This window comes from Musca autumnalis, unplaced genomic scaffold, assembly GCF_047663935.1.
Source record: "Musca autumnalis isolate F117 unplaced genomic scaffold, ASM4766393v1 scaffold_4, whole genome shotgun sequence".
In the NCBI taxonomy this organism is placed as follows: Eukaryota; Metazoa; Arthropoda; class Insecta; order Diptera; family Muscidae; genus Musca; species Musca autumnalis.
Genome location: NW_027411977.1, coordinates 24477128 through 24501210, shown reverse-complemented (window position 1 = coordinate 24501210; position 24083 = coordinate 24477128). Strand labels below are relative to the sequence as shown.

The 24083-nt window shown below is 42.5% G+C and overlaps 1 protein-coding gene across 17 annotated transcripts in view; it reads left to right on the top strand.

Moving 5' to 3' along the window:
- Positions 1-24083, top strand: part of LOC141403579 (protein still life, isoform SIF type 1-like) — a 392764-nt gene that overhangs the window by 195706 nt on the left and 172975 nt on the right. For all 17 annotated transcript variants that reach the window (XM_073986229.1, XM_073986221.1, XM_073986220.1 and 14 more), the window contains 3 exons: positions 2935-3080; positions 3253-3532; positions 20496-20627. In XM_073986229.1, coding sequence (XP_073842330.1) covers positions 2935-3080; positions 3253-3532; positions 20496-20627 — 558 coding nt within the window. The remainder of the gene's footprint in view (positions 1-2934; positions 3081-3252; positions 3533-20495; positions 20628-24083) is intronic.

Genomic DNA, 24083 nt, shown 5'->3' with positions numbered 1-24083 from the left:
TTTATAAAGGTATCAGTTACTTCTTTTACTGATCGGCCCATGATGTCTATATCATCAGCATAAGCAAGTAACATGTGACTATTGGTGTAGATTGTGCCACTTCTTTTGACGTTAGCCTCTCGTATAACCTTTTCTAGCAGGATGTTGAAGAGGTCACACGAAAGACTGTCTCCTTGTCTGAAACCTCCTTTTGTACCAAACTCTTCGGAGGGGTTCTTTCCTATTTTAACTGAGGACCTCGTGTCAGTTAAAGTCATTTTGCAAAGCCGGATGAGCTTTGCGGGGATACCAAATTCAGACATGGCTTGGAATACCTTTGAACGCAGCGGGCTGTCGAAGGCTGCTTTATAATCGACAAAAAGGTGGTAGGTGTCGATCTGCATCTCTTGGGTCTTCTCCAGGATTTGCCGCAGGGTAAATATCTGGTCAATGGTGGACTTGCCAGGTCTAAAGCCGCATTGGTATGGTCCAATTATCTCGTTGACCATAGGCTTTAGTCGTTCGCCAAATATCCCTGACACGATCTTGTAGGCAATAGGGAGTAGACTTATGCCCCTATAGTTGGAGCATACAGTCTTCACTCCCTTATTGTGGACGGGGCACAGGATACTCAGGTTCCAATCGTCGGGTTCTAGTTCTTCCTGCCAGCTTGTGCTAACTAGCTGAATACACCTTATCAGCATGTCGCCTCCGGTTTTGAATAGCTCGGCTGGTAAGCCATCGGCTCCTGCTGCTTATTATTCTTCAGCCGATTTATTGCTGTCTTTACCTTATCTTGGCTGGGCGGTATACATTCAATACCATCTTCTGGGATTGGGACTATAATATCTTCGTCGTCTTTGCTGCTATTGGATACCAACAGTTTTGAAAAATGTTCTTTCAATATCCTGAGTACACTATCTGTAGCAGTTACCAAATTACCTTACTGGTATCTACAGGAGGATGTGCCTGTACCAAAGCCATCAGTGACTCTTTGGTATAATTTTCGGACTTCATTCTGGCTCCTGTACATCTCGATTTTTTCACACTCCCGCTTTTCCATTTCTCTCTTTTTCCTGTGGAAAAATACGTTTCTCCTCTCTCCTTTTCTCCCGGTATATTTTTCGTGCGCTACGCGTTGCAACGGATTGTAAAGTAGCCCTATATGCCGCATTTTTCTCTTCAGTAGCAGCACGACACTCCTGATCATACCATGGATTCCTTGGTGGAGGTCTCTGGTATCCAAGTATGAATTTTGCAGCTGTTTGCATGGAGTGGGCAATACTTTGCCATTGCGATGATATGTTATCGGGATGAGGAGTGCTTTGCTTAAGCTATTGGGCTAGTTGAGAGGAATATGCTGTGGCTATCTTTTGTGATTGCAGCTTACCGATGTCTAACTTTCGTGTTGTGTCTGTTCGTACTTTGTTTGCTACGTTGAACCGGGTGCGTACCTTTGCTGCAACAAGGTAGTGGTCCGAATCAATGTTTGCGCCTCGGAACGATCGTACATCCAACACGCTCGATTAATGTCTTCCATCTATCACAACATGATCAATTTGATTAATTGTTCTTTGATCTGGAGACAGCCAGGTGCCCTTATGAATATCGAGATGATTAAATCTGGTACTGCTAACTACCATGTTTTTTGCAGCTGCAACGTCTATTAGCCTCATTCCATTGTCAGATATCTCACTGTGGAGACTGAATTTCCCAACTGTTGGGCCAAAGATATTCTTCTTTCCAATTTTGACATTAAAATCGCCTAGGATGATTTTAAAGTCATGGGCAGGGCAAAGGTCTTATGTTTCTTCTAGGCGCTCGTAAAATATATCTTTGGTCTGTTCGTCATTTTCTTCAATGGGAGCATGAGCGCAAATAAAGTTGATGTTGAAGAATTTAGCTTTTATTCAAATTGCAGGAAGTCTTTGATTCACTGGGGTGAAGCTGTATACCAGATGTTTTAGCCTCCAACTAACTACTAATCCGCAACCAAACTCGTGCTTTACGTCATGGGAGCTATAATAAAGTGCGTCACCTTTAGGTGTTATTGTGACGCCTTTCCCAATCCATAGTATTTCAAGTACGTCTGCCAATGCGAAGACTGCACCTTTCATAAAGAGTGCGAACATTCCAGGTGCAGATTCTCAGATCATGGTCCTTAAAACGTTTGCGGCGTTCGTCAACTTTAGAGGGGTTTTTCTTTTCTTTCGTTTTTTCATAGTAGGCTGTTTTTCTAGGGGATGGTTACTAACCCGACGCCCAAACCCTAATTTTCTTATGGGTGAAAATAACGTTTATTCCATTCAAATAATAAAAAAACTTATTTATTTATTTTTTTTTTGTTAAAAAATTATGTCTTTGAAAAAACCATTACATTTTTATGATTTTCAGAATTAAAGAAAATTAGTGAGAAACAAATATTATGAGTTTGTTTATCTCATTTTGTGCGTGAGGGTTTTCACCGAATCACCTTATAATTAAGATTTTGTGTAATCTTTTGTAGAAACTCATCACACTATGATACAGGGTCATGAGGTCATAACCCTAGTGAACATATTTTTTCTCTGCGAGAAGAGAAAAAAAAGACAAAGTTTAGTTCCACCCTCTGGAGCCAGAATATCTGGTCCTTTAAAAAACCCTCAATTTATTGACATTTTAAGAAAATTCTGAAATTATTGCTCCAAATGTCATCGATTACTATTAACTATCTTTCCCCAACTGTCTGTGTGTTACAAACACATGCACATTTTTACAATATCCTGAAGCACATAGTGTCCTTTCGAGGATATAACAAGATTGAGTTTCATTGAGTTTGCAACAGGATGTCCATCCAAAACAGACGATGTAAAGGACGCAAAAGAGAGAGAAGAAAATAAATCTGCGTATATTGGAATTGGCGTTGTTAATGCTAATGCTCTTTTCCGTTTCTTTTCTTCTTGGTTTTTTTCTTAGATTTCCGATGATGACCGCATGAGTTTAACTACAGCCGTATCGGATGAAGATGATGGCGAAAGTGTCATGGCGTCACCATACAAAGCAAAAGCAACTGGAACGGCGGCATCCTCATTTAATTGTACAGGAGCTGTACGCAAAGCTGGGTAAGTCGATGGGCGTTAAGATGCGATACGCAATCCATTTTATATCAACCACCCATTTAAGTACTTCAAATCCCATTGATTTGAGGCTAGCACATTATTTCCGTTGTTCTATTTTTCTGTTCTTTTTTTGTTTTGTATTCTTGTTCTTATTCTCTGTTCATTTTTGTTCCAGTTTCCTGTCTGTAAAGAAATGGTTATTGCGAAAGAAACATCAAATCGAATTAGCCCGTAAACGTGGTTGGAAGGGTTATTGGGTGTGCCTGAAGGGTACCACACTACTCTTCTATCCCTGTGATTCACGTGAGGGACGCAGTGTTGAAGCAGCTCCCAAGCATTTGATTATTGTCGATGGTGCCATAATGCAACCCATACCCGAACATCCCAAACGTGATTATATCTTCTGTTTGAGCACAGCATTTGGTGATGCGTATCTGTTTCAGGCTCCATGTCAGGTAAGCTCATTAATTTTAAAACTCAACCAAGTATAATAAGAAGTACACCATAAAGGGGGGTGGGGGAAGTTTGTGTGGGGGAATGTTGTAATTGTATGCTTGTTGAGGGGCTGTTGAGTGTGTATGGGCGTGTGTCTGTTTGCAGTATGAATGTGCAAATGTAAATTGTTTTATCGTGGGATAATTCTTAATGAATATTCATTCATTTGAAAATTTAAAATAACTTGTTGAGATAACAGCAGAATAGTTGGTTAATTTTTCGCTTCATTGTCCCAGCAATGGCTGTAAAAATGTAGAACAACACTAATGTATGTAAAGTGGGAGACAAGTCGGTATCAAATTTAAAGGTGGTTTTATTTTTTTAAATATGTTTCATGGAGGATAAGCTTATTTCACAGTTTAATTAAATTTAGAGCCACAATATAAAGGAATCTGAGGAGAAGGTCTGCCCTAGGCAATGGCAGCTGTACTTAAAGATTAAAAGCTCCCCTTGACGTCTTACATTAAGTACAATGGAGCAGGATAGAAGTCACTCACAGGATAGAAGTGATGACGCATATCTGTCATAAAATAAGATATGAGTTTAGCTGTTGGCTTGAGGTTGGCTGGAGTCTACACTCCTGCCTCGACGGAAGACAAACACTTTAAAGGATGTTCGTGGGAGTTATTTTTGGAAGGGAAAATTTAGAGATAAGGCCACGTGTCTGTCACCAGATTATATGTAATTGTTTCACAAACTTCGCAGAAGGCATGACGGAGATTTCTCTCATATCAATGAGTGCATCCCGATTCATATTAGCTCAATAATACACTTACTTAGCTGGCTTTTTACAGAACATTTGTTCCAGAAGCCGAACTAAAAATCTCCAATCCTCTCTGTTTGCTGCTGTATTTTTCCAATCTGGGATATGTAGTTTTCTGATGCCTCGTTTTACTTGTTCGCTCCAACGAAGCTTTGGCCTTCCAGATTTGCGTGAACCTCCATACTTTTATACATGGCCTAGCCATCGCAATCGTTGTATCTCATTTCGTTCAACTATACTGATGTCGTTGTATAACTGATACATCTCGTTGTTTATACGACGTCGATATTCGCCGCACAGTGGTTCAGAATCGTTTTTTTTCCTGGTCAAAACTCTGTAACTTTTGAACTTCTTTTTTTGTTCGACATATAACACTTTTAACTTTCCGACACATTAAATTGGGTCTAGCGGTTGCGGAGGAATTCAAGGTGAAAGTATAAAATTTGAGTTAGGACGACGGTAATGTATTTGTGAGAGTTGTATTTAATTGAATTAATTGAGCTATCACGACCTCATGAGTTTTGTATTGAAAAAGTGATATCTAGCGAAGTCCACACACATCCAACCAATATGCTGCGATCGTTTTGCTGGTGGTTTAATTCAGCTCATCAGGCATATTTAGATGTGGTGCTAGACAAAGATACTAGGCTGAATTGATAGCAAAAAGGCGGCAAACCTTACTTACTTAGCTGGTCCATAACAAAACATTTGTTCCATAGACCAAACTAAAAAAATATATATAATTCTCTCTGTTTAGTGCTTCGCTTTCTGGAATACCGCGCCTTGTCATCTCTCCATCCAATTGTTTACGCCATATATTCTTTGGCCTCCCAATTCTGTGGCCCGAATTTATACGCCTTTTTAGCGGGTTCATCATCGCTCATTCTCATGATATGGCCTAGCCAACGCAATCGCTGCATCTCGATACGTTTAACAATATGGATGTCGTTGTATAGCAGATACAGCTCGTGGTTCATACGACGTCGATATTCACCGTCAACGCAGATTGGACCGTAGATCTTTCGAAGAATTTGTCTCTCAAACATACCAAGCACTGCCTTATCTGCTTGCGCAAATACCCAGACTTCGGAACCATACATCAGCACTGGTAGTATCAGTGTTTTGTAAAGCGTTATTTTTATGTGCAAAATTTAAGTGCAACTGATGTCGTTTGCTGTGTTTACGGCGGTGCCGAGATATACGAAGTCTTTGACTACCTCAAAGTTATAGGAACCAACTTCAACAGTTGGTCCGATCTCAATGGACGCATTGCGCATCGGCACCATCAACTTGGTCTTCTCGCAGTTTACCGCCAGACCCACTTTAGCAGATTCTCCTTCGACCATCATATAGGTATCGGTTAATTCCTTTACTGTTCGCCCCATGATGTCTATATCATCAGCATAAGCAAGTAACATGTGGCTATTGGTGTAGATTGTGCCACTTCTTTTGACGTTTGCCTCTCGTATAACCTTTTCTAGCAGGATGTTGAAAAGAGCACACGAAACGCTGTCGCCTTGCCTGAAACCTATTTTGGTACAAAACTCTTAACTGAAGATCTTGTGTCAGTTAGCGTCATGAGCTTTGCCGGGATACCAAATTCAGACATGGCTTGGAATACCTTTGAACGTAGCGGCTGTCGATGATTGCTTTATAATCGGCAAAAAGGTGGTAGGTGTCGATCTGCATCTCTTGGGTCTTCTCCAGGATTTGCCGCAGGGTAAATATCTGGTCAATGGTGGACTTGCCAGGTCTAAAGCCGCATTGGTATGGTCCAATTATTCCGTTGACCATGGGCTTTAGTCGTTCGCACAATATCCCTGACACTATCTTGTAGGCGATAGCGAGAAGACTTATGCTCCTATAGTAGGAGCATAAAGTCTTATCTTCTTTCTTATGGACGGGACACAGGTTGCTCAGGTTCCAATCGTCGGGTACGCGTTCTTCCTGCCAGATGAAGCTAACTAGCTGATGCATACACTTTATTAGCGTGTCCCCTCCGGTTTTAAACAGCTCGTCTGGTAGGCCTTCAGCTCCTGCTGCCTTATTATTCTACAGCCGGTTTATTGCTGTCTTTACCCCATCTTTATACCATCTTCTGGGATTGAATCTGTGGAATCTTCGTCGACTTCGCTATCATTGGTTACCACAGTTTGGAAAAATGTTCTTTCCATATCCTTACCATACTGTCTGTATCAGTTACCTGATTACCTTGCTGGTCTATGCCAGTTCCAAAGCCATCAGTTTGATGTTTCACTCTTTGGTAGAATTTTCGGACTTCATTCTGGCTCCTGTACATCTAGATTTTTTCACACTCCCGCTTTTCCATCACTCTCTTTTTCCTGCGGAAAAGACGTTTCTCCTCTCTCCTTTTCTCACGATACTTCTTTCGTGCGCTACGCGTTGCTACTGATTGTAAAGTAGCCCTATATGCCGCATTTTTCTCTTCGGTAGCACCAAGACACTTTTGGTCATACAATGGATTCCTTGGTGGAGGTCTCCGGTATCCAAGTACTGATTTTGCGGTTGCTTGCATGGAGTGGGCAATGTTTTGCCATTGTCCTGATATGTTATCGGGACGAGGAGTGCTTTGATTAAGCAGTTGGATGTGATTGCAGCTGACCGATGTCCAACTTCGGAGCTGTGTCTGTTCGTACTTTATTCGCTACGTTTAATCTGGTACGTACCTTTGCTGCAACAAGGTAGTGGTCCGAGTCTATGTTTACACCTCGGAACGATCGTACATACAACACGCTTGAAGAATGTCTTCCATCTATCACAACGTGATTAATTTAATTTCTTGTTCTTTGATCTGGAGTATTGCTAACTGCAAAGTCTATCAGCCTTATACCATTGTCAAATGTTTCACTGTGGAGACTGAATTTCCCGACTGTTGGGCCAAAGATATTCTCCTTTCCAATTTTGGCATTAAAATCGCCTAGTATAATTTTAATGTCATGGGCAGGGCAACGGTCATAAGCTTCTTCTTAGCGCTCGTAAAATATATCTTTGGTCTGTTCGTCCTTGTCTTCAGTGGCAGCATGAGCGCAAATAAAGCTAATGTTGAAGAATTTTGCTTTTAATCGAATTGCAGCGAGTCCTTCATTTACTGGAGTGAAACTGGAGACCAGATGTTTTAACCTCCGACCAACTACAAATCCGCAGCAAAACTCATGCTTTGTGTCATGGCAGCTATAATACAGTGCGTCACCTTTAGGCTTTGTTGTGACGCCTTTTCCAATCCATCGTATTTCCTGTATGGCAGTAATGTCGGCCTTGTGCTTTTCAAATACATCTGCCAATGCGTAAACTGCACCTTCTCTATAAAGAGTGCGAACATTACAGGTGCAGATTAGCAGATCATGGTCCTTTAAACGTTTGCGGTGGTCGTCAACTTTCTTTTCTTTTGTTTTTTTTTTTTTTTTTTCATTGTAGGCTGCTTTTTCTATGGGAGTGTTAGTAACACGACGCTCAAACACCTGTGTTTAACGGGTTACGGGGAGGTCAGTGTCCACTTGAGATGAAAGAGGGACCAAGATTAATCCTGGGATTTGCCATGTTAAAGCCGGTCAGGACCGTTTCTTGGTATCATTCACCCTGGAATTTGAAATATCGATCCATAAAATCTGTTGGTAAAAATCCCACTAGTTCCAAACAGTCCCATTTTTTTAGATAAGCTTATAATTTCGGAAAAATATCACAAAATGCTGAAAAAACACCATAAATAAATAATTATTGAATTCTTTGAATTAATCGAGCTAACATGACCTAGATAATTTTTGGTCACAGAGGATTTCGGACGTGTAGCCGGTAGTATGCGATCGGACCATGTACGGAAATCTCAAAAGCTGCCCCATACGGAAACTGTGATTGTAGAAACAAATCTTGGCGACATATTACTGATGATGTCATTGAAAAAACATCAAATAAACATTGTTAGGTTAGGGTAGGTTTAAGGATGCGCAGACATCTAGTAGAATAGGTGACTGCTTCACTCGGAGACCATTGATCCAGTGTGTTCATCCTATGTAGACTGTTGTTGAAGATTTAAAGATGATAGAGATGTGAGGATGTTGATGCAGTATGGCGAGATGAGTGAAGATGGTGAAGTGCAGGAGATTATGAGTTGATGGTTTAGCGCAGATAGGATGGAGATGTAAACTTTGATGCCAAGGTATGGATGAGAATGTGCTGGAAATGTAGAAAGAGTCTGATTGGTATTAGCTGTAAAGGACCTTTGCCAAGCCATGATAGATGTTTGGCAAAGTTGAGTAGGATGATGGGATCTATGTTAGACAGGAAGGTCAGAGTGTCTATCTCATATCTACCTAGTGTTCGGTATCTCCTTGTTTGCAACAAGGGGCACCTACAAAGCAGATGTTCGACAGTCTCTATCTCCTCCGCATCTTCACATAGTCTGCAGTAGCCAATGCCACTGTCATCCCATTTTGAAGTTAGAGATCTCAATCTGTAGTGACCTGTTATAAGTCCCTCAGCGATTTTCATCCCTAACTTGTCAAGTGAGAGGAGGGAAGCCATTGGATACCCTACAACCAGGTTCCAATAGCCATCTTTGATGTGTTCTCTCATTGAAGAGCTCTCGAAGTTTGCCGATGTAGTGGCACATCGGTGGCCGAACGGTTTCATCATCTGATAAGTCGATAGACTTAGAACCACCTCGAGCCAGTTCATCTGCCATCTCGTTTCCCATAATGTTGCTGTGACCCGGAACCCAACATAGCTTTACGATATCCTGTATATCCTGCAGAGCTCTCCTACAATCAAGAATAGCTCTTGAATTTATGGCCCATGACTTGAGAGCCTTGAGGGCCGCTTGACAAATAAACATAATGCAATCAATATATTTCAAACAGATCAGGACTTCAAGATTTTGGTTTGCTTCTTCTGTTTGTGTCACCGGTTAGGCGTACATCCATGTTGGCAAAACTCGACTGGTACTTTTTTACTTGCTTCTATTCCCACCCTTTCAAGTATTTAGCATGTTAATCGCCCAGCTATCATACGACCATTTTGTTTTGTGCAATGTCATAACAAATCTCCAACACAAACGCCCCTTAAAAAAGGTTTAATTTTCCCAAACGCATCGTCATCATCCATTCACCCATCCTAACATATCCAGCCGCATTTATTCACAACAGGTGTGGATTACCAAAGTAATAATGCGCAAATACTAAAGAACCTAAAAATGACACTTAGCTTCCTGCGGGAATTCATTATATAACGCTTATGTAACACCATTCACATTTCAACAACTACAACCAACAAAACATTTGTGGTTCACATATAACAAGCCTGCCTGCATGTCTGCCATCTGTCAGTCAGTCAGTTAGATGTGTAGAAAAAAAACAGAAAACCAACAAGCAAAATGCATATTCCAGACCAGACAATGACAGGGTATTAATTTACCCAGCTAAAACTAAAACCCAGCTGTAACATGAAACAAAACTCCAAAAATGAAAAACGAATCAAAAACAAAAAACCTGACAACCACTTTAAGTGCAGCATAAAATCTCTTGCTCTTATTTAAGGATGTTTCTTGTAATGCTTACATGTGGCTGAGTGTATGTGTGGGTGTGTGTGGTACATGAATGAAAAGTTAGTTTGAATTGCGTAAAGCTACCTTGACACAAAGAGCCAGTAGCCGCCAGTGATGCCAAACACCCACACCACTGACCACTTAACGCCACTCACCACCGCCAGCCAGCCAGCTATCCTTTGACAACAGTAAAATACAGCACTGAACACACTACTGACAGTCCCTGAGTTTAAGTGTTGAATTTACTTGGAGAACAAGCAAATTTTCTTGTTGTTGTGTGTGTGTGACGCCACTTTGCCTAACTGGTTGAATAGCTGCTGGACTGATGTTATGTTGCCGTAAAGCAAATTGTTCAGCGCGTAAACTAGCCAATTCGCCTTGAACGAACGAATGAACAGGCATACATATTCCATGTGTCCTTGTGTCTCTTTGTATGCCATACGGCAGTAGCAGCAGCATATTCATGAATGCTGATCATCAACAGCACAAGCAGCAGCATTGGAGCCCAATGGGCAGGAAAGTCCTGCCCATTCAATGGTGTCTTTTCTATGTATACCAAGCTTGTCCTTCTGCATTGCTATGCAAACAACATGGAAACATAGAAGCTTATTATGACACACACACGCCCACACATTTATATACAAATACTCCATACTTCAGCAGCATAGCATCAACACCACACACATATTTGTATAGATGATTGCATGCATTTTCAAAAGGCTTACAATTGTGAGTGTGTGTGTGTGTTTGGCCAATTCTATGCAAACGCCATTCATTGCAAGTTCAGTGCTCGCGGTCACAGCCTAGAGGTTCGTTGAATTATGTTCCGTATGGCTCAGTAATCAATTATTCGTAAATGTTATCGTTGTCGTCTCTCACCCTCAAAGGGCATTTGAACAAGTGGCACACACACACACCCACAAAAATTGCATAGAAAAATAAGAAAAGTCATGACATATCTATGCGGCAACTAAATTATGACTAGCTAGTATGGAAGGAGCGTAAATGAATAGAGCTTTGCCAGCATATCAGCTGATGTTAAATACTGTCATCTCCTCGGTGAGTGTGTAAACCCTTTTGGCTATCGGTCAACTCTGCTGGCACCTTGAATGCAGTAAAAGAAATGAGTTTTAAAATTCGCAACCATGAATGTTGGTTTGGGTTGCGTAGTACATAAATTCCTTGGAAGAAATTGCAAAATTGTATTTGAGTGGGTGATTTGGAGTGAGGATATTCTCAAATCAAGGCCAACCATTCATTTAGAAAATAATGCAGCCTATTTAGAAAATGATGCTCGGAATTAATATTAGCATTGACACCCACTGGCTATCGGTCAAATGTCGACATTAGAATTCGAATAAAAATAATGTTAAAATTTTGGGGTATGGGAAAATTTGGAGAATTGAAATGGGAAAATTTCGAGTTTCGAAATGGGAAAATTTCGAGTATCGAAATGGGAAAATTTCGATATAGTAATAATTACAATAAATATTATAATAAAACATATATAATTAGCTTTCTACAGGACATTTCTCCTATAAGCCGAACAAAGAACAGATTACCATTCCTCTATGTTTGTTGCTTAATTTCTGCAATTGGAATACCGCGTTTTTATATCCTCAGCATTTATGCTAACGGGGGTATATGCACTTTTATAAGGGCAAAATGTGCTCCATCGAAATAATGGTATTCGACCCCAAGTATGTTTGGACGAAGTCCGTTTCAGAACATTTGGAGTTGATTTAGCCATGTCCGTCTGTCTGGAGCGCACGACTACTCTCGAACGGATCAACCAATTAAGCTTTTCATAATATTTTGTTCATGATAGGTTAAGTTCGAAGATAGGTTAAATCTGTCCAATCCTTGTCCAAAATTAGTTTGAGATGAGCCATATCGGTCCACTTCTTCAGATACATCCCCAGAAAAGTTAAAAAATGTTCGAAAAAATTATGCGCACGATAACTCTTGAAGGTAGTGATCGATTTGGTCCATACTTTACACATCCTAATATATTTACCAGATATAGATCAGGTTCGAATATGGACTATTTTGTCCACTCCTTTGGATACCTCCCGCACAACATTTAGGATAAGTTCACTTTCAGACCTGCTTTCGAATCACTTTGATTTTTGTTGAAGCAAATTGCATTCGTTGCCCCAATTACGACGGTAAAAGTTTTTTATATGGTCAGCATTTATGCCAAAGAGGGTATATACACTTTCATACGGGCAAAATGTGCCTCCTCGAAATAATGGTATGTTTGGACGAAATGTGTTTCAGACAATTTGGAGCCGATTTAGCAATGCCCGTCCGTTCGAATATGGTCCACTCCTTCCGGTACCTCCCCCACAAAAGTTCGAAAATGTTCGGAAAATTTGTGCGCACGACAACTCTTGATGGAAGTAACCGATTTGGTCCATACTTTGCACACCGTGAAATTTCTACCAAACTTAGATGAGGTTCCAATATGGACTTAATCGGTCCACGCCTTCGGGTTCCTCCCACACAAAATTTCGGAAAAGTTCTGTTTAGGACCTGCTTTCGAATTGGTTTGATTTTTGTTGTCACAACTTGTATTCACGGCCCCCATATGGCGGTACAAGTTTCATCAGGGGCAAAGCCATACTTTCTGAGAAAATAGCCTGAATGGTTCAAGATAACTCTCGAACGGATCTGCCGATTCGATCCAAAAATTGGCCTTCACAATATTTTGTCCAAACTTAGTTTAAATTCGAAGATAAGCCATATCGGTTCACTGCTTCAGGTACCTTCCCCACAAAAGTTCAAAAATGTTCGGAAAAATTGTGCGCACGATAACTCTTGAAGGGAAGGACCGATTTGGTCCATACTTTACGCATCCTAATATATGTACCAGATATAGATCAGGTTTGAATATGGACTATATTTGCGCATTCCGTCGGGTACCTTCCACACAAAATTTCGAATAAGTTCACTTAATACCTGCTCTTGACTAACTTTGATTTCTGTTGAAGCAACATGCAATCGCTGTCTCTATTACAACGGTAAAAGTTTTTTTTCAGTGGCAAGTCCATACATCTTGGGAAAACAGCCCGAAAGTTGTAAAACAACCCTATGGCACCATATGAAGTAGCTGAAGAGCACAATAGGTCTTGAACTGGTAAGCAGATTTGGTCCAAAATTTGGCCTTCGTTATATTTTGTCCAAACTTAGTTTCAGTTCGAAAATGGCCAATACCGGTCCACAATTTCCGGTAATTTGTCCAAACTTAGTTTAACTTCTAAAATGACCCTCTCTTTAGGATACCTTCCCTACAAAAGTTCAACATTAGTGTCCAAGTGCAGTTTAGGGTTTGTTCAGAGATCCTTTGCAAATTTATACCGATGATGTTCTTTGTGGTCCTGTTTACAGCCATATATGTTTTCCGTGGACAAGTTCATGTTTCCTGGCATACTGGTCCAACAGGTGTGCGCTAACACACTGAAATGACTAGTGGGCGCGATATCTATCGTAAAGATATGACTCTCAAAATAAGATCCACTTCCGTAATGCACTACGTCGGTCCATTTCCTCCTTCGCAAAACTTTTGAACTTTAATCCTACTCCAAATTTTTGTCGGCAAGTTCAAATGTCCAAAAAGACCCTAATACAGACCCAAACTACATTCGATCTGTCCGTAGATGAAAGTTCCAATTCAAATAGGCTGAGGGTATATCTCTGTCGGCAAAGCCGACCGATACTTTTTTACTTGTTTCTGGGATAAGTGCATACTTCTTGAGAAAACAGCCCGAAAGGTGTAAAAATCCCCTATGGCACCATATGTAGTGGATGGAGCGCACGATAACTCTCGAACTGATCAAACGATTTGGTCCAATATTTGGCCTTCGTTATATTTTGTTCAAACTTAGTTTCAGTTCGAAGATGGCCAATACCGGTCCACAATTTCCGGTACTTCCCCAATATTTAAAGAAAAATGTCACTAAAATGTTTTGCACGATATCCATGGAACGGGACAACAATTTGGTACAAACTTTGGATCTCCTAATATTTTGTCCACATTTAGTTTAACTGCTAAAATGGCCGATATCGGTCCTCTTCTGAGGGTACCTTCCCCAAAGTCTTAGTGCAGTTTGGGGTCTGTTCGAAGATCCTTTGGAAATGAATATCGATGCTGTTCGTTGTGGTTTTGCTTACAGCGATATTATGTTTTCCGTGGACAAATCCATGCTTCCTGGTTATACGATCACACACTGAAATGAATAGTGGGCGCGATACCTATTGAAAAGATATGACTCCCATAATAAGATCCACTTCCACAATGGACTGTGTCGGTACATTACCTTAAGTACTTCCTCCCCAACACTTTCAACTTTAATCCTAATCCACATTCTTGTCGGCAAGTCAAATGTCCAAAAAGGGCTACGAAATTCTTAAAAGACCCTAATACATTCGCTTCAATTCACATATACTGAGCGTATATCGCCGTCGGCAAAGCTGACTGATACTTTTTTACTTGTTTCAATCTCGTCTACCACTTGTTTACTCCATCGAAGCCTTGGCCTTCCAGTTCTGCGTGTACCACCATGCGGCCCATATTTATACGCATTTTTAGCGGATGATGACATCGCTCATTCTTATGGTATGGCCTATCCAACGCAATCATTGCATTTCGATACGATACAGCTCGTGGTTCATACAACGTCGATATTCACCGTCAACGCAGATTGGCCAGTAGATCTTTCGAAAAAAATTTCTCTCAAACACACCGAGCACTGCCTTGTCTGCTTGCCCAAGTATCCAGGCTTCGGAACCATACATCAGCACGGGTAGTATCAGTGTTTGTTTGTAAAGCGTTATTTTTGTTTGACGAGATGTGGCTTTGTTTTTAAACAGCTTACTTAAGCCAAAGTAGCATCTGTTGGCCATTACAATTCTTCTTTTTATTTCACAACCTCGGCGATGCCGAGGTAGACGAAGTCTTTTACTACCTCAAAATTATAGGAACCAACGTCAACAGTTGGCCCGATCTCTATGGACGGATTGCGCGCCGACACCATCAGTTTGCTCTTCTCGCCGTTTACCGCCAGACCTACTTTAGCAGATTCTCCTTTGACCTTCATATAGGTATCTGATACTTCTTTTACTGATCGTCCCATGATGTCTATATCATCAGCATAAGCAAGTGGCATGTGGCTATTGGTGTAGATTGTGCCACTTCTTTTGACGTTTGCCTCTCGAATAACCTTTTCCAGCAGGATGTTGAAGAGATCACACGAGAGGCTGTCTCCTTGCCTGCAACCTCTTTTGGTACAAAATTCTTCGGAGAGGTTCTTTCCTTTTTTTAACTGAGGATCTCGTGTCAGTTAAAGTCATTTTACAAAGCCGAATGAGCTTTGCGGGGATACCAAATTCAGACATGGCCTGGAATACCTTTGAACGTAGTGGGCTGTAGAAGGCTCCTTATAATCGATAAAAAGGTGGTAGCTGTCGATCTGCATCTCTTGGGTCTTCTCCAGGATTTGCCGCAGCGTAAATATCTGGTCAATGGTGGACTTGCCAGGTCTAAAGCCGCATTGGTAGGGTCCAATTATCTCGTTGACCATAGGCTTTAGTCGTTCGCAAATATCCCTGACACGATCTTGTAGGCAATAGTGAGTAGACTTATGCCCCTATAGTTAGAGCATACAGTCTTATTTTTTTCTTATGGACGGGACAAAGGATACTCAGGTTCCAATCGTCGGGTACCCGTTCTTCCTACCAAATGGTGCTAAATAGCTGATGAATACACCTTATCAGGGTGTCGCCTCCCGTTTTGAACAGCTCGGCTGGTAAGCCATCGGCTCCTGCTGCCTTATTATTCTTCAGCCGTTTTTTACTGTCTTTACCACATCTTGGCTGGGCGGTATACATTCAATACCATCTTCTGGGGTTGGATCTGTGGTATCTTCGTCATCTTCGCTGGATACCAACAGGTTTCATAAATGTTCTTTCCATATCCGGAGCACACTATCTGCATCAGTTACCAAATTACCCTGCTGGTCTCTACAGGAGGAGGTGCCTGTACCAAAGCCATCAGTTTGATGCTTCACTCTTTTGTAGAATTTTCGGACTTCATTGTGGCTCCTGTACATCTTGATTTTTTCACACTCCCGCTTTTCCATCTTACTGCAGAAAAGACGTTTCTCCTCTTTTCTCCCAATACCTCTCTCATGCGCTACGGGTTGCTGCTGATTACAGAGTAGCCCTATATGCCGCGTTTTTCTCTTCGGTAGCAGCACGACACTCCTGATAATACCATGGATTCCTTGGTGGAGGTCTCTGGTATCCAAGTATGGATTTTGCGGCTGTTTGCATGGTGGGCAATAATTTGCATTGCCATTGATATATTATCGGGATGAGAAGTGCTTTGATTTGCAGTGGCTATCTGTTGTAATTGCAGCTTACCGATGTCTAACTTTCGTGTTGTGTCTGTTCGAACTTTGTTTGCTACGTTTAACCAGGTGCGTACCTTTGCTGCAACTAGGTAGTGGTCCGAGTCTATGTTTGCTCCCCGAACGAGCGCACATCCAACACGCTCGATGAATGTCTTCCATCTATCACAACGCAATCAATTTGATTTCTTGTTTTCTGGTCTAGAGACAACCAGGTGCACTTATGGATGTCAAGATGTTTAAATCTGCAAAGTCTAGTAGCCTTATACCGTTGTTAAATTTTTGGGTGTGGAGACCGAATTTTCCGACTTTTGAACCAAAGATATTCTCCTTTCCAATTTTGCCATTAAAATCGCCTAGAATTTTAATGTCATGGCCAGGACAGTGGTCATATTTTTTCTAAACTCTTGTAAAATATATCTTTGATCTGATAGTCCTTTTCTTCGGTGGGGGCATGGGCGCAAATATTACTTTCACCGGGGTGAAACTGGAGATCAGATGTTTTAACCTTTGATTGTGTCATGGCAGCTATGAGTGGCACTAGGCAACACGCAGTGTCGCCAGGTGTCATATTTGTGCTCGGTTTGTCAAATCCGCATCTTCACCCACCTCCAGCCTTCGGTGAGATGCAATAGTGTCAGGAGTGGGTGCATTTAAGGGGTTGCTCTGGACTTACCCACGCGAGGGACTATGTTGATGCATGCTGCAGCATTTTACACCAGCCGTTGTTGTTCCAATCCCAGAAAATGCATCCTTTTTGCTATTTAATTGCAATGGACTCCGAGGTAAGATCGATGAAATAGTGGAATTTATGAATCGGAAGAAGATCAAGGTCGCGGCGGTGCAGGAAACCATGCTGAACGACCACAGCTCAGTACGTTGTGATGGATACAACGTAATAAGGAAGGGATAGCAGTCAGGTGTGGAACTGCCGAGATAGAGTTGCAGAACGTATACATCCCGTCGAGAAATAGCTGTATCTCAGATTATAAGCCTGCTTTGGAAGGTCATAATCGTCTGGTCCTGGGGGACTTTAATGCGCATCATGAGATGTGACATTCGGCTGAGCAGATTGATAGCTCTACGTTTTGCTCGGTCAATGAGGTCGCCCCTACCAGAATTAGAGGAGCGTGTCACAGTTCGCCAGACATAACCATCGTGTCACCTGGTCTTAAAAATTACGTCACCTGGGAACCCGTCATTTCCCTTGGATCAGACCATCTCCCCATAATTGTCTCCACCAGCAGACCTCCCGATTTCATCACCTCTGAACGCCGCACATTCGTCAATCATGGGAATGCTGATTGGCCGAGTTTCAGAGAGTTCACCAATCACCACTTCAGAGAATTGCACAACCTTTCTGATGTTCGGGTAGTGGAAAGGACGTTCCAAGACATCATCAATGCTGCAGCCGCTCGCCATGTACCTGCTGGTCGAATACCCGAAGTAAGACCAAATTTCCCAGCAGAGGCGACGAGATTAGCAAATGAGCGTGATGAGCTTCGTCGAACCAACCCCGACGACCCCAGAGTCAGGGAGCTGATACTGGAAGTTAACATGCTGGTCGGCGAACATAAGCGGAACAAGTGGTTAAATCATCTGAAGATTTGCAACATTGCAGCTGGTATAAGTCCCGAAGAGTTGTGCAAGTTACTTGCATCAGATCTCTTCATGCCGAGGATGAACCACCACAGTTTACAATGGATGATGTTGCGAATGCCATCGGAAACGCTAAATCATCCAAAGCGTTGGGCCCTGACAGAATTTCCATGGTAATGTTGAAAGTTGGGAGTGGAGTATCTTACTAAAGTTCTCAACCTGTCGCAAGCCACCTTTATTGTTCCCGAAGTCTTGAAAATAGGCAGGGTGGTCCTGCTACTAAAGCCAGGCACGGATGCCAGCAAAGGTAAATCGTACAGGCCGATTACGCTTTTGTCACCTGTAGCGAAGACCCTTGAGGCCTTAGTCCTCCCCAGCATTAGAAACAGCTATCAAGTTGCCGATCATTAGCATGGATGCCGTAACCAGCACATCACGACAACAACGCTGAACGCCATCTCCAAAAAATATTAGTCGAGGGCTCAACCAAGATCGGCCGTGTGATAGAACAGTGATGGTGGCCCTTGACTTATCAAAAGCCCTTGATACTGTCAAGCACTCTACGCTGTTCGAGGACATCGAGCAGACAACCCTCCGGCCAAGTCTGAAACGTTGGATAATCAACTAAATGTGTGGTCGCCAGTCGTATGTGGAATTCAGGAACAAGTAATCCAAGCCCCGTAGAGTGAAACAGGGAGTTCTCCAAGGAGGGGTGATATCTCCGGAACTGTTTAACCTCTACCTCTCCTGCATTCCGCCCCCTCCAGACGGCATTGAGATCGTAACGTATGTGGATAATTGTAGGATCCTGGCGTCAGGTACCTAATCAACTACATAATTTTTGAGGACTTCCATTTATAGAAAATCTTTGGATATATCATCCAAAAGAACCCTTTGTAAGGAGTTTATCATTAAAAAGGCAATGTTTACCGGTCCCATAGAAAAAGAAGCTTCTAACAACATAAGCTGTCTGCCTATTCCTTTATAACGGTTCACAATTAAACCTGAAATCACTTTTTAAAGTACCCTTTGAACATTTAATGTCATTGTGTGTCATCAATATGCTACTTCGTGAGACAATGGCACATTGTTCGTGTCAATCCTAGTAAATAAAAGTTCCACAATATAATAAACCTAACCTACAATATAATTATATGCCGCAAATAAAATATATTACACATGCATTGGTATGGGGTTTCGTCTGTTTTTGCCTACGTCGACTGTCTTTCCCTGTCTGTCTGTTGACTGAGAGCTTGCCTTTCTGGCTGCCTGATTTGTTGGTTAGCTGATTGCCTTTCTGCTTGGTTAGTTTACATATCCAAGCTTTGTTTTTCTAGCTCAACATTAGACGACTACTGCTTGACATCTGACTGATGCTACTGCTGCTGTTGTTGCTATTTAATCAGATGACTGCTGACTGGCTGGCTGGCTTACTGACTGACATACGTACGTACGTAAGTGGGTACATTGTGACTTGTTTTCATAAATTTGAAACAATATTGACAAAAACAACAAAACAAAAGAACAAACGATGATGACAACGACGATGCAAATGTCATCTTCATGTTGAGCAAAAGAATTGAGGCGGAAGAGTATTTATAGTCACCCTGTTGTTTATGACTTGGTTGGATGGCTGGTTGGTAGGATGGATGAATGACTGTTTGTTTGGCCTCATGTGCATCAGCCTGCATTCACTAGCATCTTTTAAAGGCTTGAGAAACTTGGTCCTGCCACTCTTATTATTTGCAGCCGAGTGTGTAAACACAAAACCACCACCCCCTCCCCCTCTCTTTATTTCAACTAATAAATGTAATACATTTTCACATTCATTCAATTCAAAAATGTCCTTATCCTATAATCTAAACGCCTTAAGTAGTTATAAACATATATAAAAAGAGGGGAGAAATTCCAACAATTGTGCTCCTCCCCAGATTACCTAGGCATTGCCATGCATAGGCTTTTATGCTGCACAGCCATCTCCAGATTCAAAAGAACTAAAGAAACATAAACATGCTGTCAAGTGAGCGAACATAAATACAACGTCAAATACACGAATAGGCTGGCCTAGGCCCCGGCAAATGCCTCTCCTAAGAGCCACGTGTGCCTTGCCACTCCTCCCTCCCTCCCTCCCTCCCTCCCTCCCTTCAAATTCATAGAAACGCATACAATTGACTTAAGTTTGCATCCTTACACACATCCGTGCATCCTTTAGTCCTTGAAATGAACAATTACATGTAGTATCAACCCATCCATCCAACTAAGCATCCATAGTTCTAGCTACCTCTAACCCAGCCCCCACCCTCTATTAGGAAATGCCTCTCTTTTGTGAATATTACCAGCGGCGGCAATAATGTCGTTGCCGATGATGATGACGTTGATGTTGTTCTGAAGCTGATTTTCTGATGAGCATAAGTGGAAAAACCTATGCATGTGGAAATTTCGTGTGTGTGTGTTTGGGTTGTGTGAATGTGTGTAATGTGTTGTTATTTTCTTCCCTCTCAATCCCACTTTAGGCGTTGTCATTACAATCAAATTACCTTCATCGTGAACTTGTTTTTTTATTTATTTTCATCCTTTTTCTCCTCAAATTCCAGGTTGAATTGGAAAACTGGGTTAACAGCATACACAGCGCTTGTGCAGCTGCCTTTGCCAGGCATCGCGGCAAAACGGGAACTTTACATTTGCTGCAGGAGGAAATTTTCCGCATCGAAAAAGCAATCGAATCGGTAAGTCACGTTTACATTTTGATTATTAATTTTAGTGTTAAATTACATGACAACTATTTTGACAAAGTTCCAAAATTTAAGAATGGCGCAAACGTTTAAATCTACCGATTTGACCAACTGGGTAAAAATAGCCTATAGAAGAAACCCGTTAAAAATACCCTTATTAAGGTCGTCTACTACAAAATACCTTTGGTAAGCTCTTCCTCTACAGAATACCCTTGTTAAGGTATAATTGTATAGGAGACCTTTGTCAAAGTTTTCTTCTATAGAAGACATATCACAAAGTATTCTTTGACCTATATCTTCTTCTTATAGAAGACCTAGGCCTTCTTCTTTAGGAAATCTTTGGTTGTTGTTGTTGTAACAGTGTTTGTTATTATGTTTGTATGTTCATTCTTCTGTTCAATCTGGCTCTGGGCCTATCACCAGTTCCAGGAAAGTGGCAGCTTCGATGGGATATAACCACAGATCCACTGGAGTTAGATGAGTAGGTTTGGCTGGGCAGTTAAAAAGGTGTTTTGTGTCGTGGGGGCCTATGTCTTGCACGGCGCCGTCGATTTCCGCCCAATAAGAATATAGGCGACTGCAATATCCCGAGCGTAGTTGAGCCAAAACTACTCTGCCTTGTCGTGGCAGCTGACGCTCCTCAGCTGCGATAGACGGGGGATGTACTCCGAGAACTTTATTCACAATATATTTGCATTATGGCCTTAGCAACTGCATCCGTGTGAACACTTGTTAAACCTGGTTGATATGCCTTTTTATCTAGGGGTTCTCTCCTATATTGTTGGACCTCCCTCTCTAGAGCATGAATATCCTTCCTGATATGCCTGAATGTGTTGGGCCTAGCCAGCAGGTGGTGATTGGGATGGCTCTCACGGTAACAGCCAAGCAAGTACTGCAACGAAAGCATCTCATTATGTTGCTTTACTGGAAAAATCTTTGCCTCCTCATGTAGATGGTCCACTGAAGACTTGAGGAGGCATACTGTTGTGTTCTCAGGGCGGTATTCTGACAGGTTTGAATCCTTTTCCAATTCGTATCCCATAATCTCGGGGACCAAACTGGAGCCGCATAGCTTACCACAGACCGACCTATCCCGTTATATGTGGTCAACAATGTTTCTTTATCTGCATCCCAAGTGCTGCCGGCTATGGACCTTGTTCCTACTTTTCAGTTTGTCGCAGAAAGCTGTGGCGTGTGCGCATGACTTGAATGTAGTGTCGAATGTGGCCCATAAAATTTTGTGGCAGTTTGTGGTCGGAATTCTGCTACCGCCGACCACGACACTCAACTCTCCTCCAAACTGCGCTGTCCATGTGGTGAACAGAGTGGCTGTAGATTTTGTGGTGGAAATCTGCATATTCCTCGAGTGGAAAAGGGTGGTAAGATCGGTTAAATAGTCTCACAGATGTCATCAGGATGGGTACCCGACGCCAGAATCGTGCAAACATCCACATACGTTACGATCTCGATGCCGTCTGGAGGGGGCGGAATACAGGAGAGGTAGAGGTTAAACAGTTCCGGAGATATAACCCCACCTTGGGGAACTCCCTGTTTCACTCTACGGGGTTTGGACTTCTTGTTCCTGAATTCCACGTACGACTGGCGTCCACACATATAATTGACTATCCAACGTTTCAAGCTTGGCCGGAGGGTTGTCTGCTCAATGACCTCCAACAGCGTGGAGTGCCTGACTGTATCAAAGGCTTTTGATAAGTCAAGCGCCACCATCACTGTTCTATCGCACGGTCGTCTCTGGTTGAGTCAAATATGTGTGGTAATGGCGTGCAGCGCAGTTGTCGTGCTGTGTTGCTTACGGAATCCATGCTGATGATCGGCAACTTGATAGCTATTTATGATACTGGGGAGGACTAAGGCCTCAAGGGTGTTTGCTACGGGCGACAAAAGCAAAATCGGCCTGTACGATTCACTTTTGCTGGCATCCTTGCCGGGCTTCCGTAGTGGAACCACCCTGCCCATTTTCCAGACTTCGGGAACAATGAGGGGTGATAGCGACAAGTTGAGAACTTTAGTGAGATACTCCACTCCCGGCTCATACAGCTGCTTCAGCATTACCATGGTGATTCCATCAGGGACCAACGCTTTGGATGATTTAGCGATCCTGATGGCATTGGCAACATCATCCATTGTAAACTGTGGTGGTTCCTCCTCGGCAGGAAGAAATCTGATGCGACGTAATACTCTTCTCTTCGCCCTGTCACTATCGGGGTGCTCGACAAACTGTCGATTGAAATAACTTGCGCACCTCTTCGGGTCAGTCAACGTAACGTCGCCAAACGTGACTGGGGTCCTATCTTCCTTTCTTCCAGGGTTCGAGAGTGACTTAACCGTTGCCCACAATTCACCTATACCGACTCCAATGTTGCAACTCTTCAGATGATTTAACCACTTGTTCCGCTTATGCTCGCCGACCAGCCTGTTAACTTCCAGTGTCAGCTGCCTGACTCTGGGGTCATTGGGGTTGGTTCGGCGAAGCTCATCACGCTCATCTGCTAATCCCGTCGCTTCCGCTGGGAAGTTTGATCTTACTCCGGGTATTCGACCAGCGGGGATATGGCGAGCGGCTGCAGCAGTGATGATGTCTCGAAACGTCCTTTCCGCTAGCCGAACATCAGAAGGATTGGACAGTTCTCTGAAGCGGTGATTGGTGAACTCTCTGAAACCCGGCCAATCAGCTTTCTTATGATTGACAAATGTGCGGCGTTCAAAGGTAATGAAATCGGGTGGTCTGCTAATGGAGACAATTATGGGGAGATGGTCTGATCCAAGGGAAATGACGGTTTGCCAGGTAACGTCATTTGTCAGACCAGATGACACGATGGTTATGTCTGGCGATCTGTGACACTCTCCTCTAATTCTGGTAGGGTCGTCCTCATTGAACGTGCAAAACGTAGAGCTGTCAATCTGCTCAGCCAACGCTGTACCTCTCTGGTCGTTTCCGAGGACCGAATGCCACATCTCATGATGTGCATTAAAGTTCCCCAGGACAAGACGATTATGACCTATTTCTCGGTGGGATGTATACGTTCAGCAACTCTAACTCGGTAGTTCCACACCTGACTGCTACCCCCATACATTCCATGTACGGGTCATTAGAGACAGGCACAAGCGAGATCGGTCTGTATTGGACAGACTGGTGCAATAAGAAAGCTAATCCCCCACCTTCACTTCTGGTGCGATCCTTCATTAGCACGCTATAACCATCGCAACGTTGTAAGCTACAGTTGTTGTTGAGCTTGGTTTCTTGCACCGCAGCGACCTTGATATTCCTCCGACTCATGAAATCTACTATTTCCTCGATCTTACCTCGAAGTCCATTGCAATTAAATTACAAAAAGGATGCATTTTCCGGGATTGGGACAACAACGAGTGGTGTTAAAAGCTGCATGTGCTCTTGTAGTCTAGGGGACTACGGGGGAGTCTCATAATCGG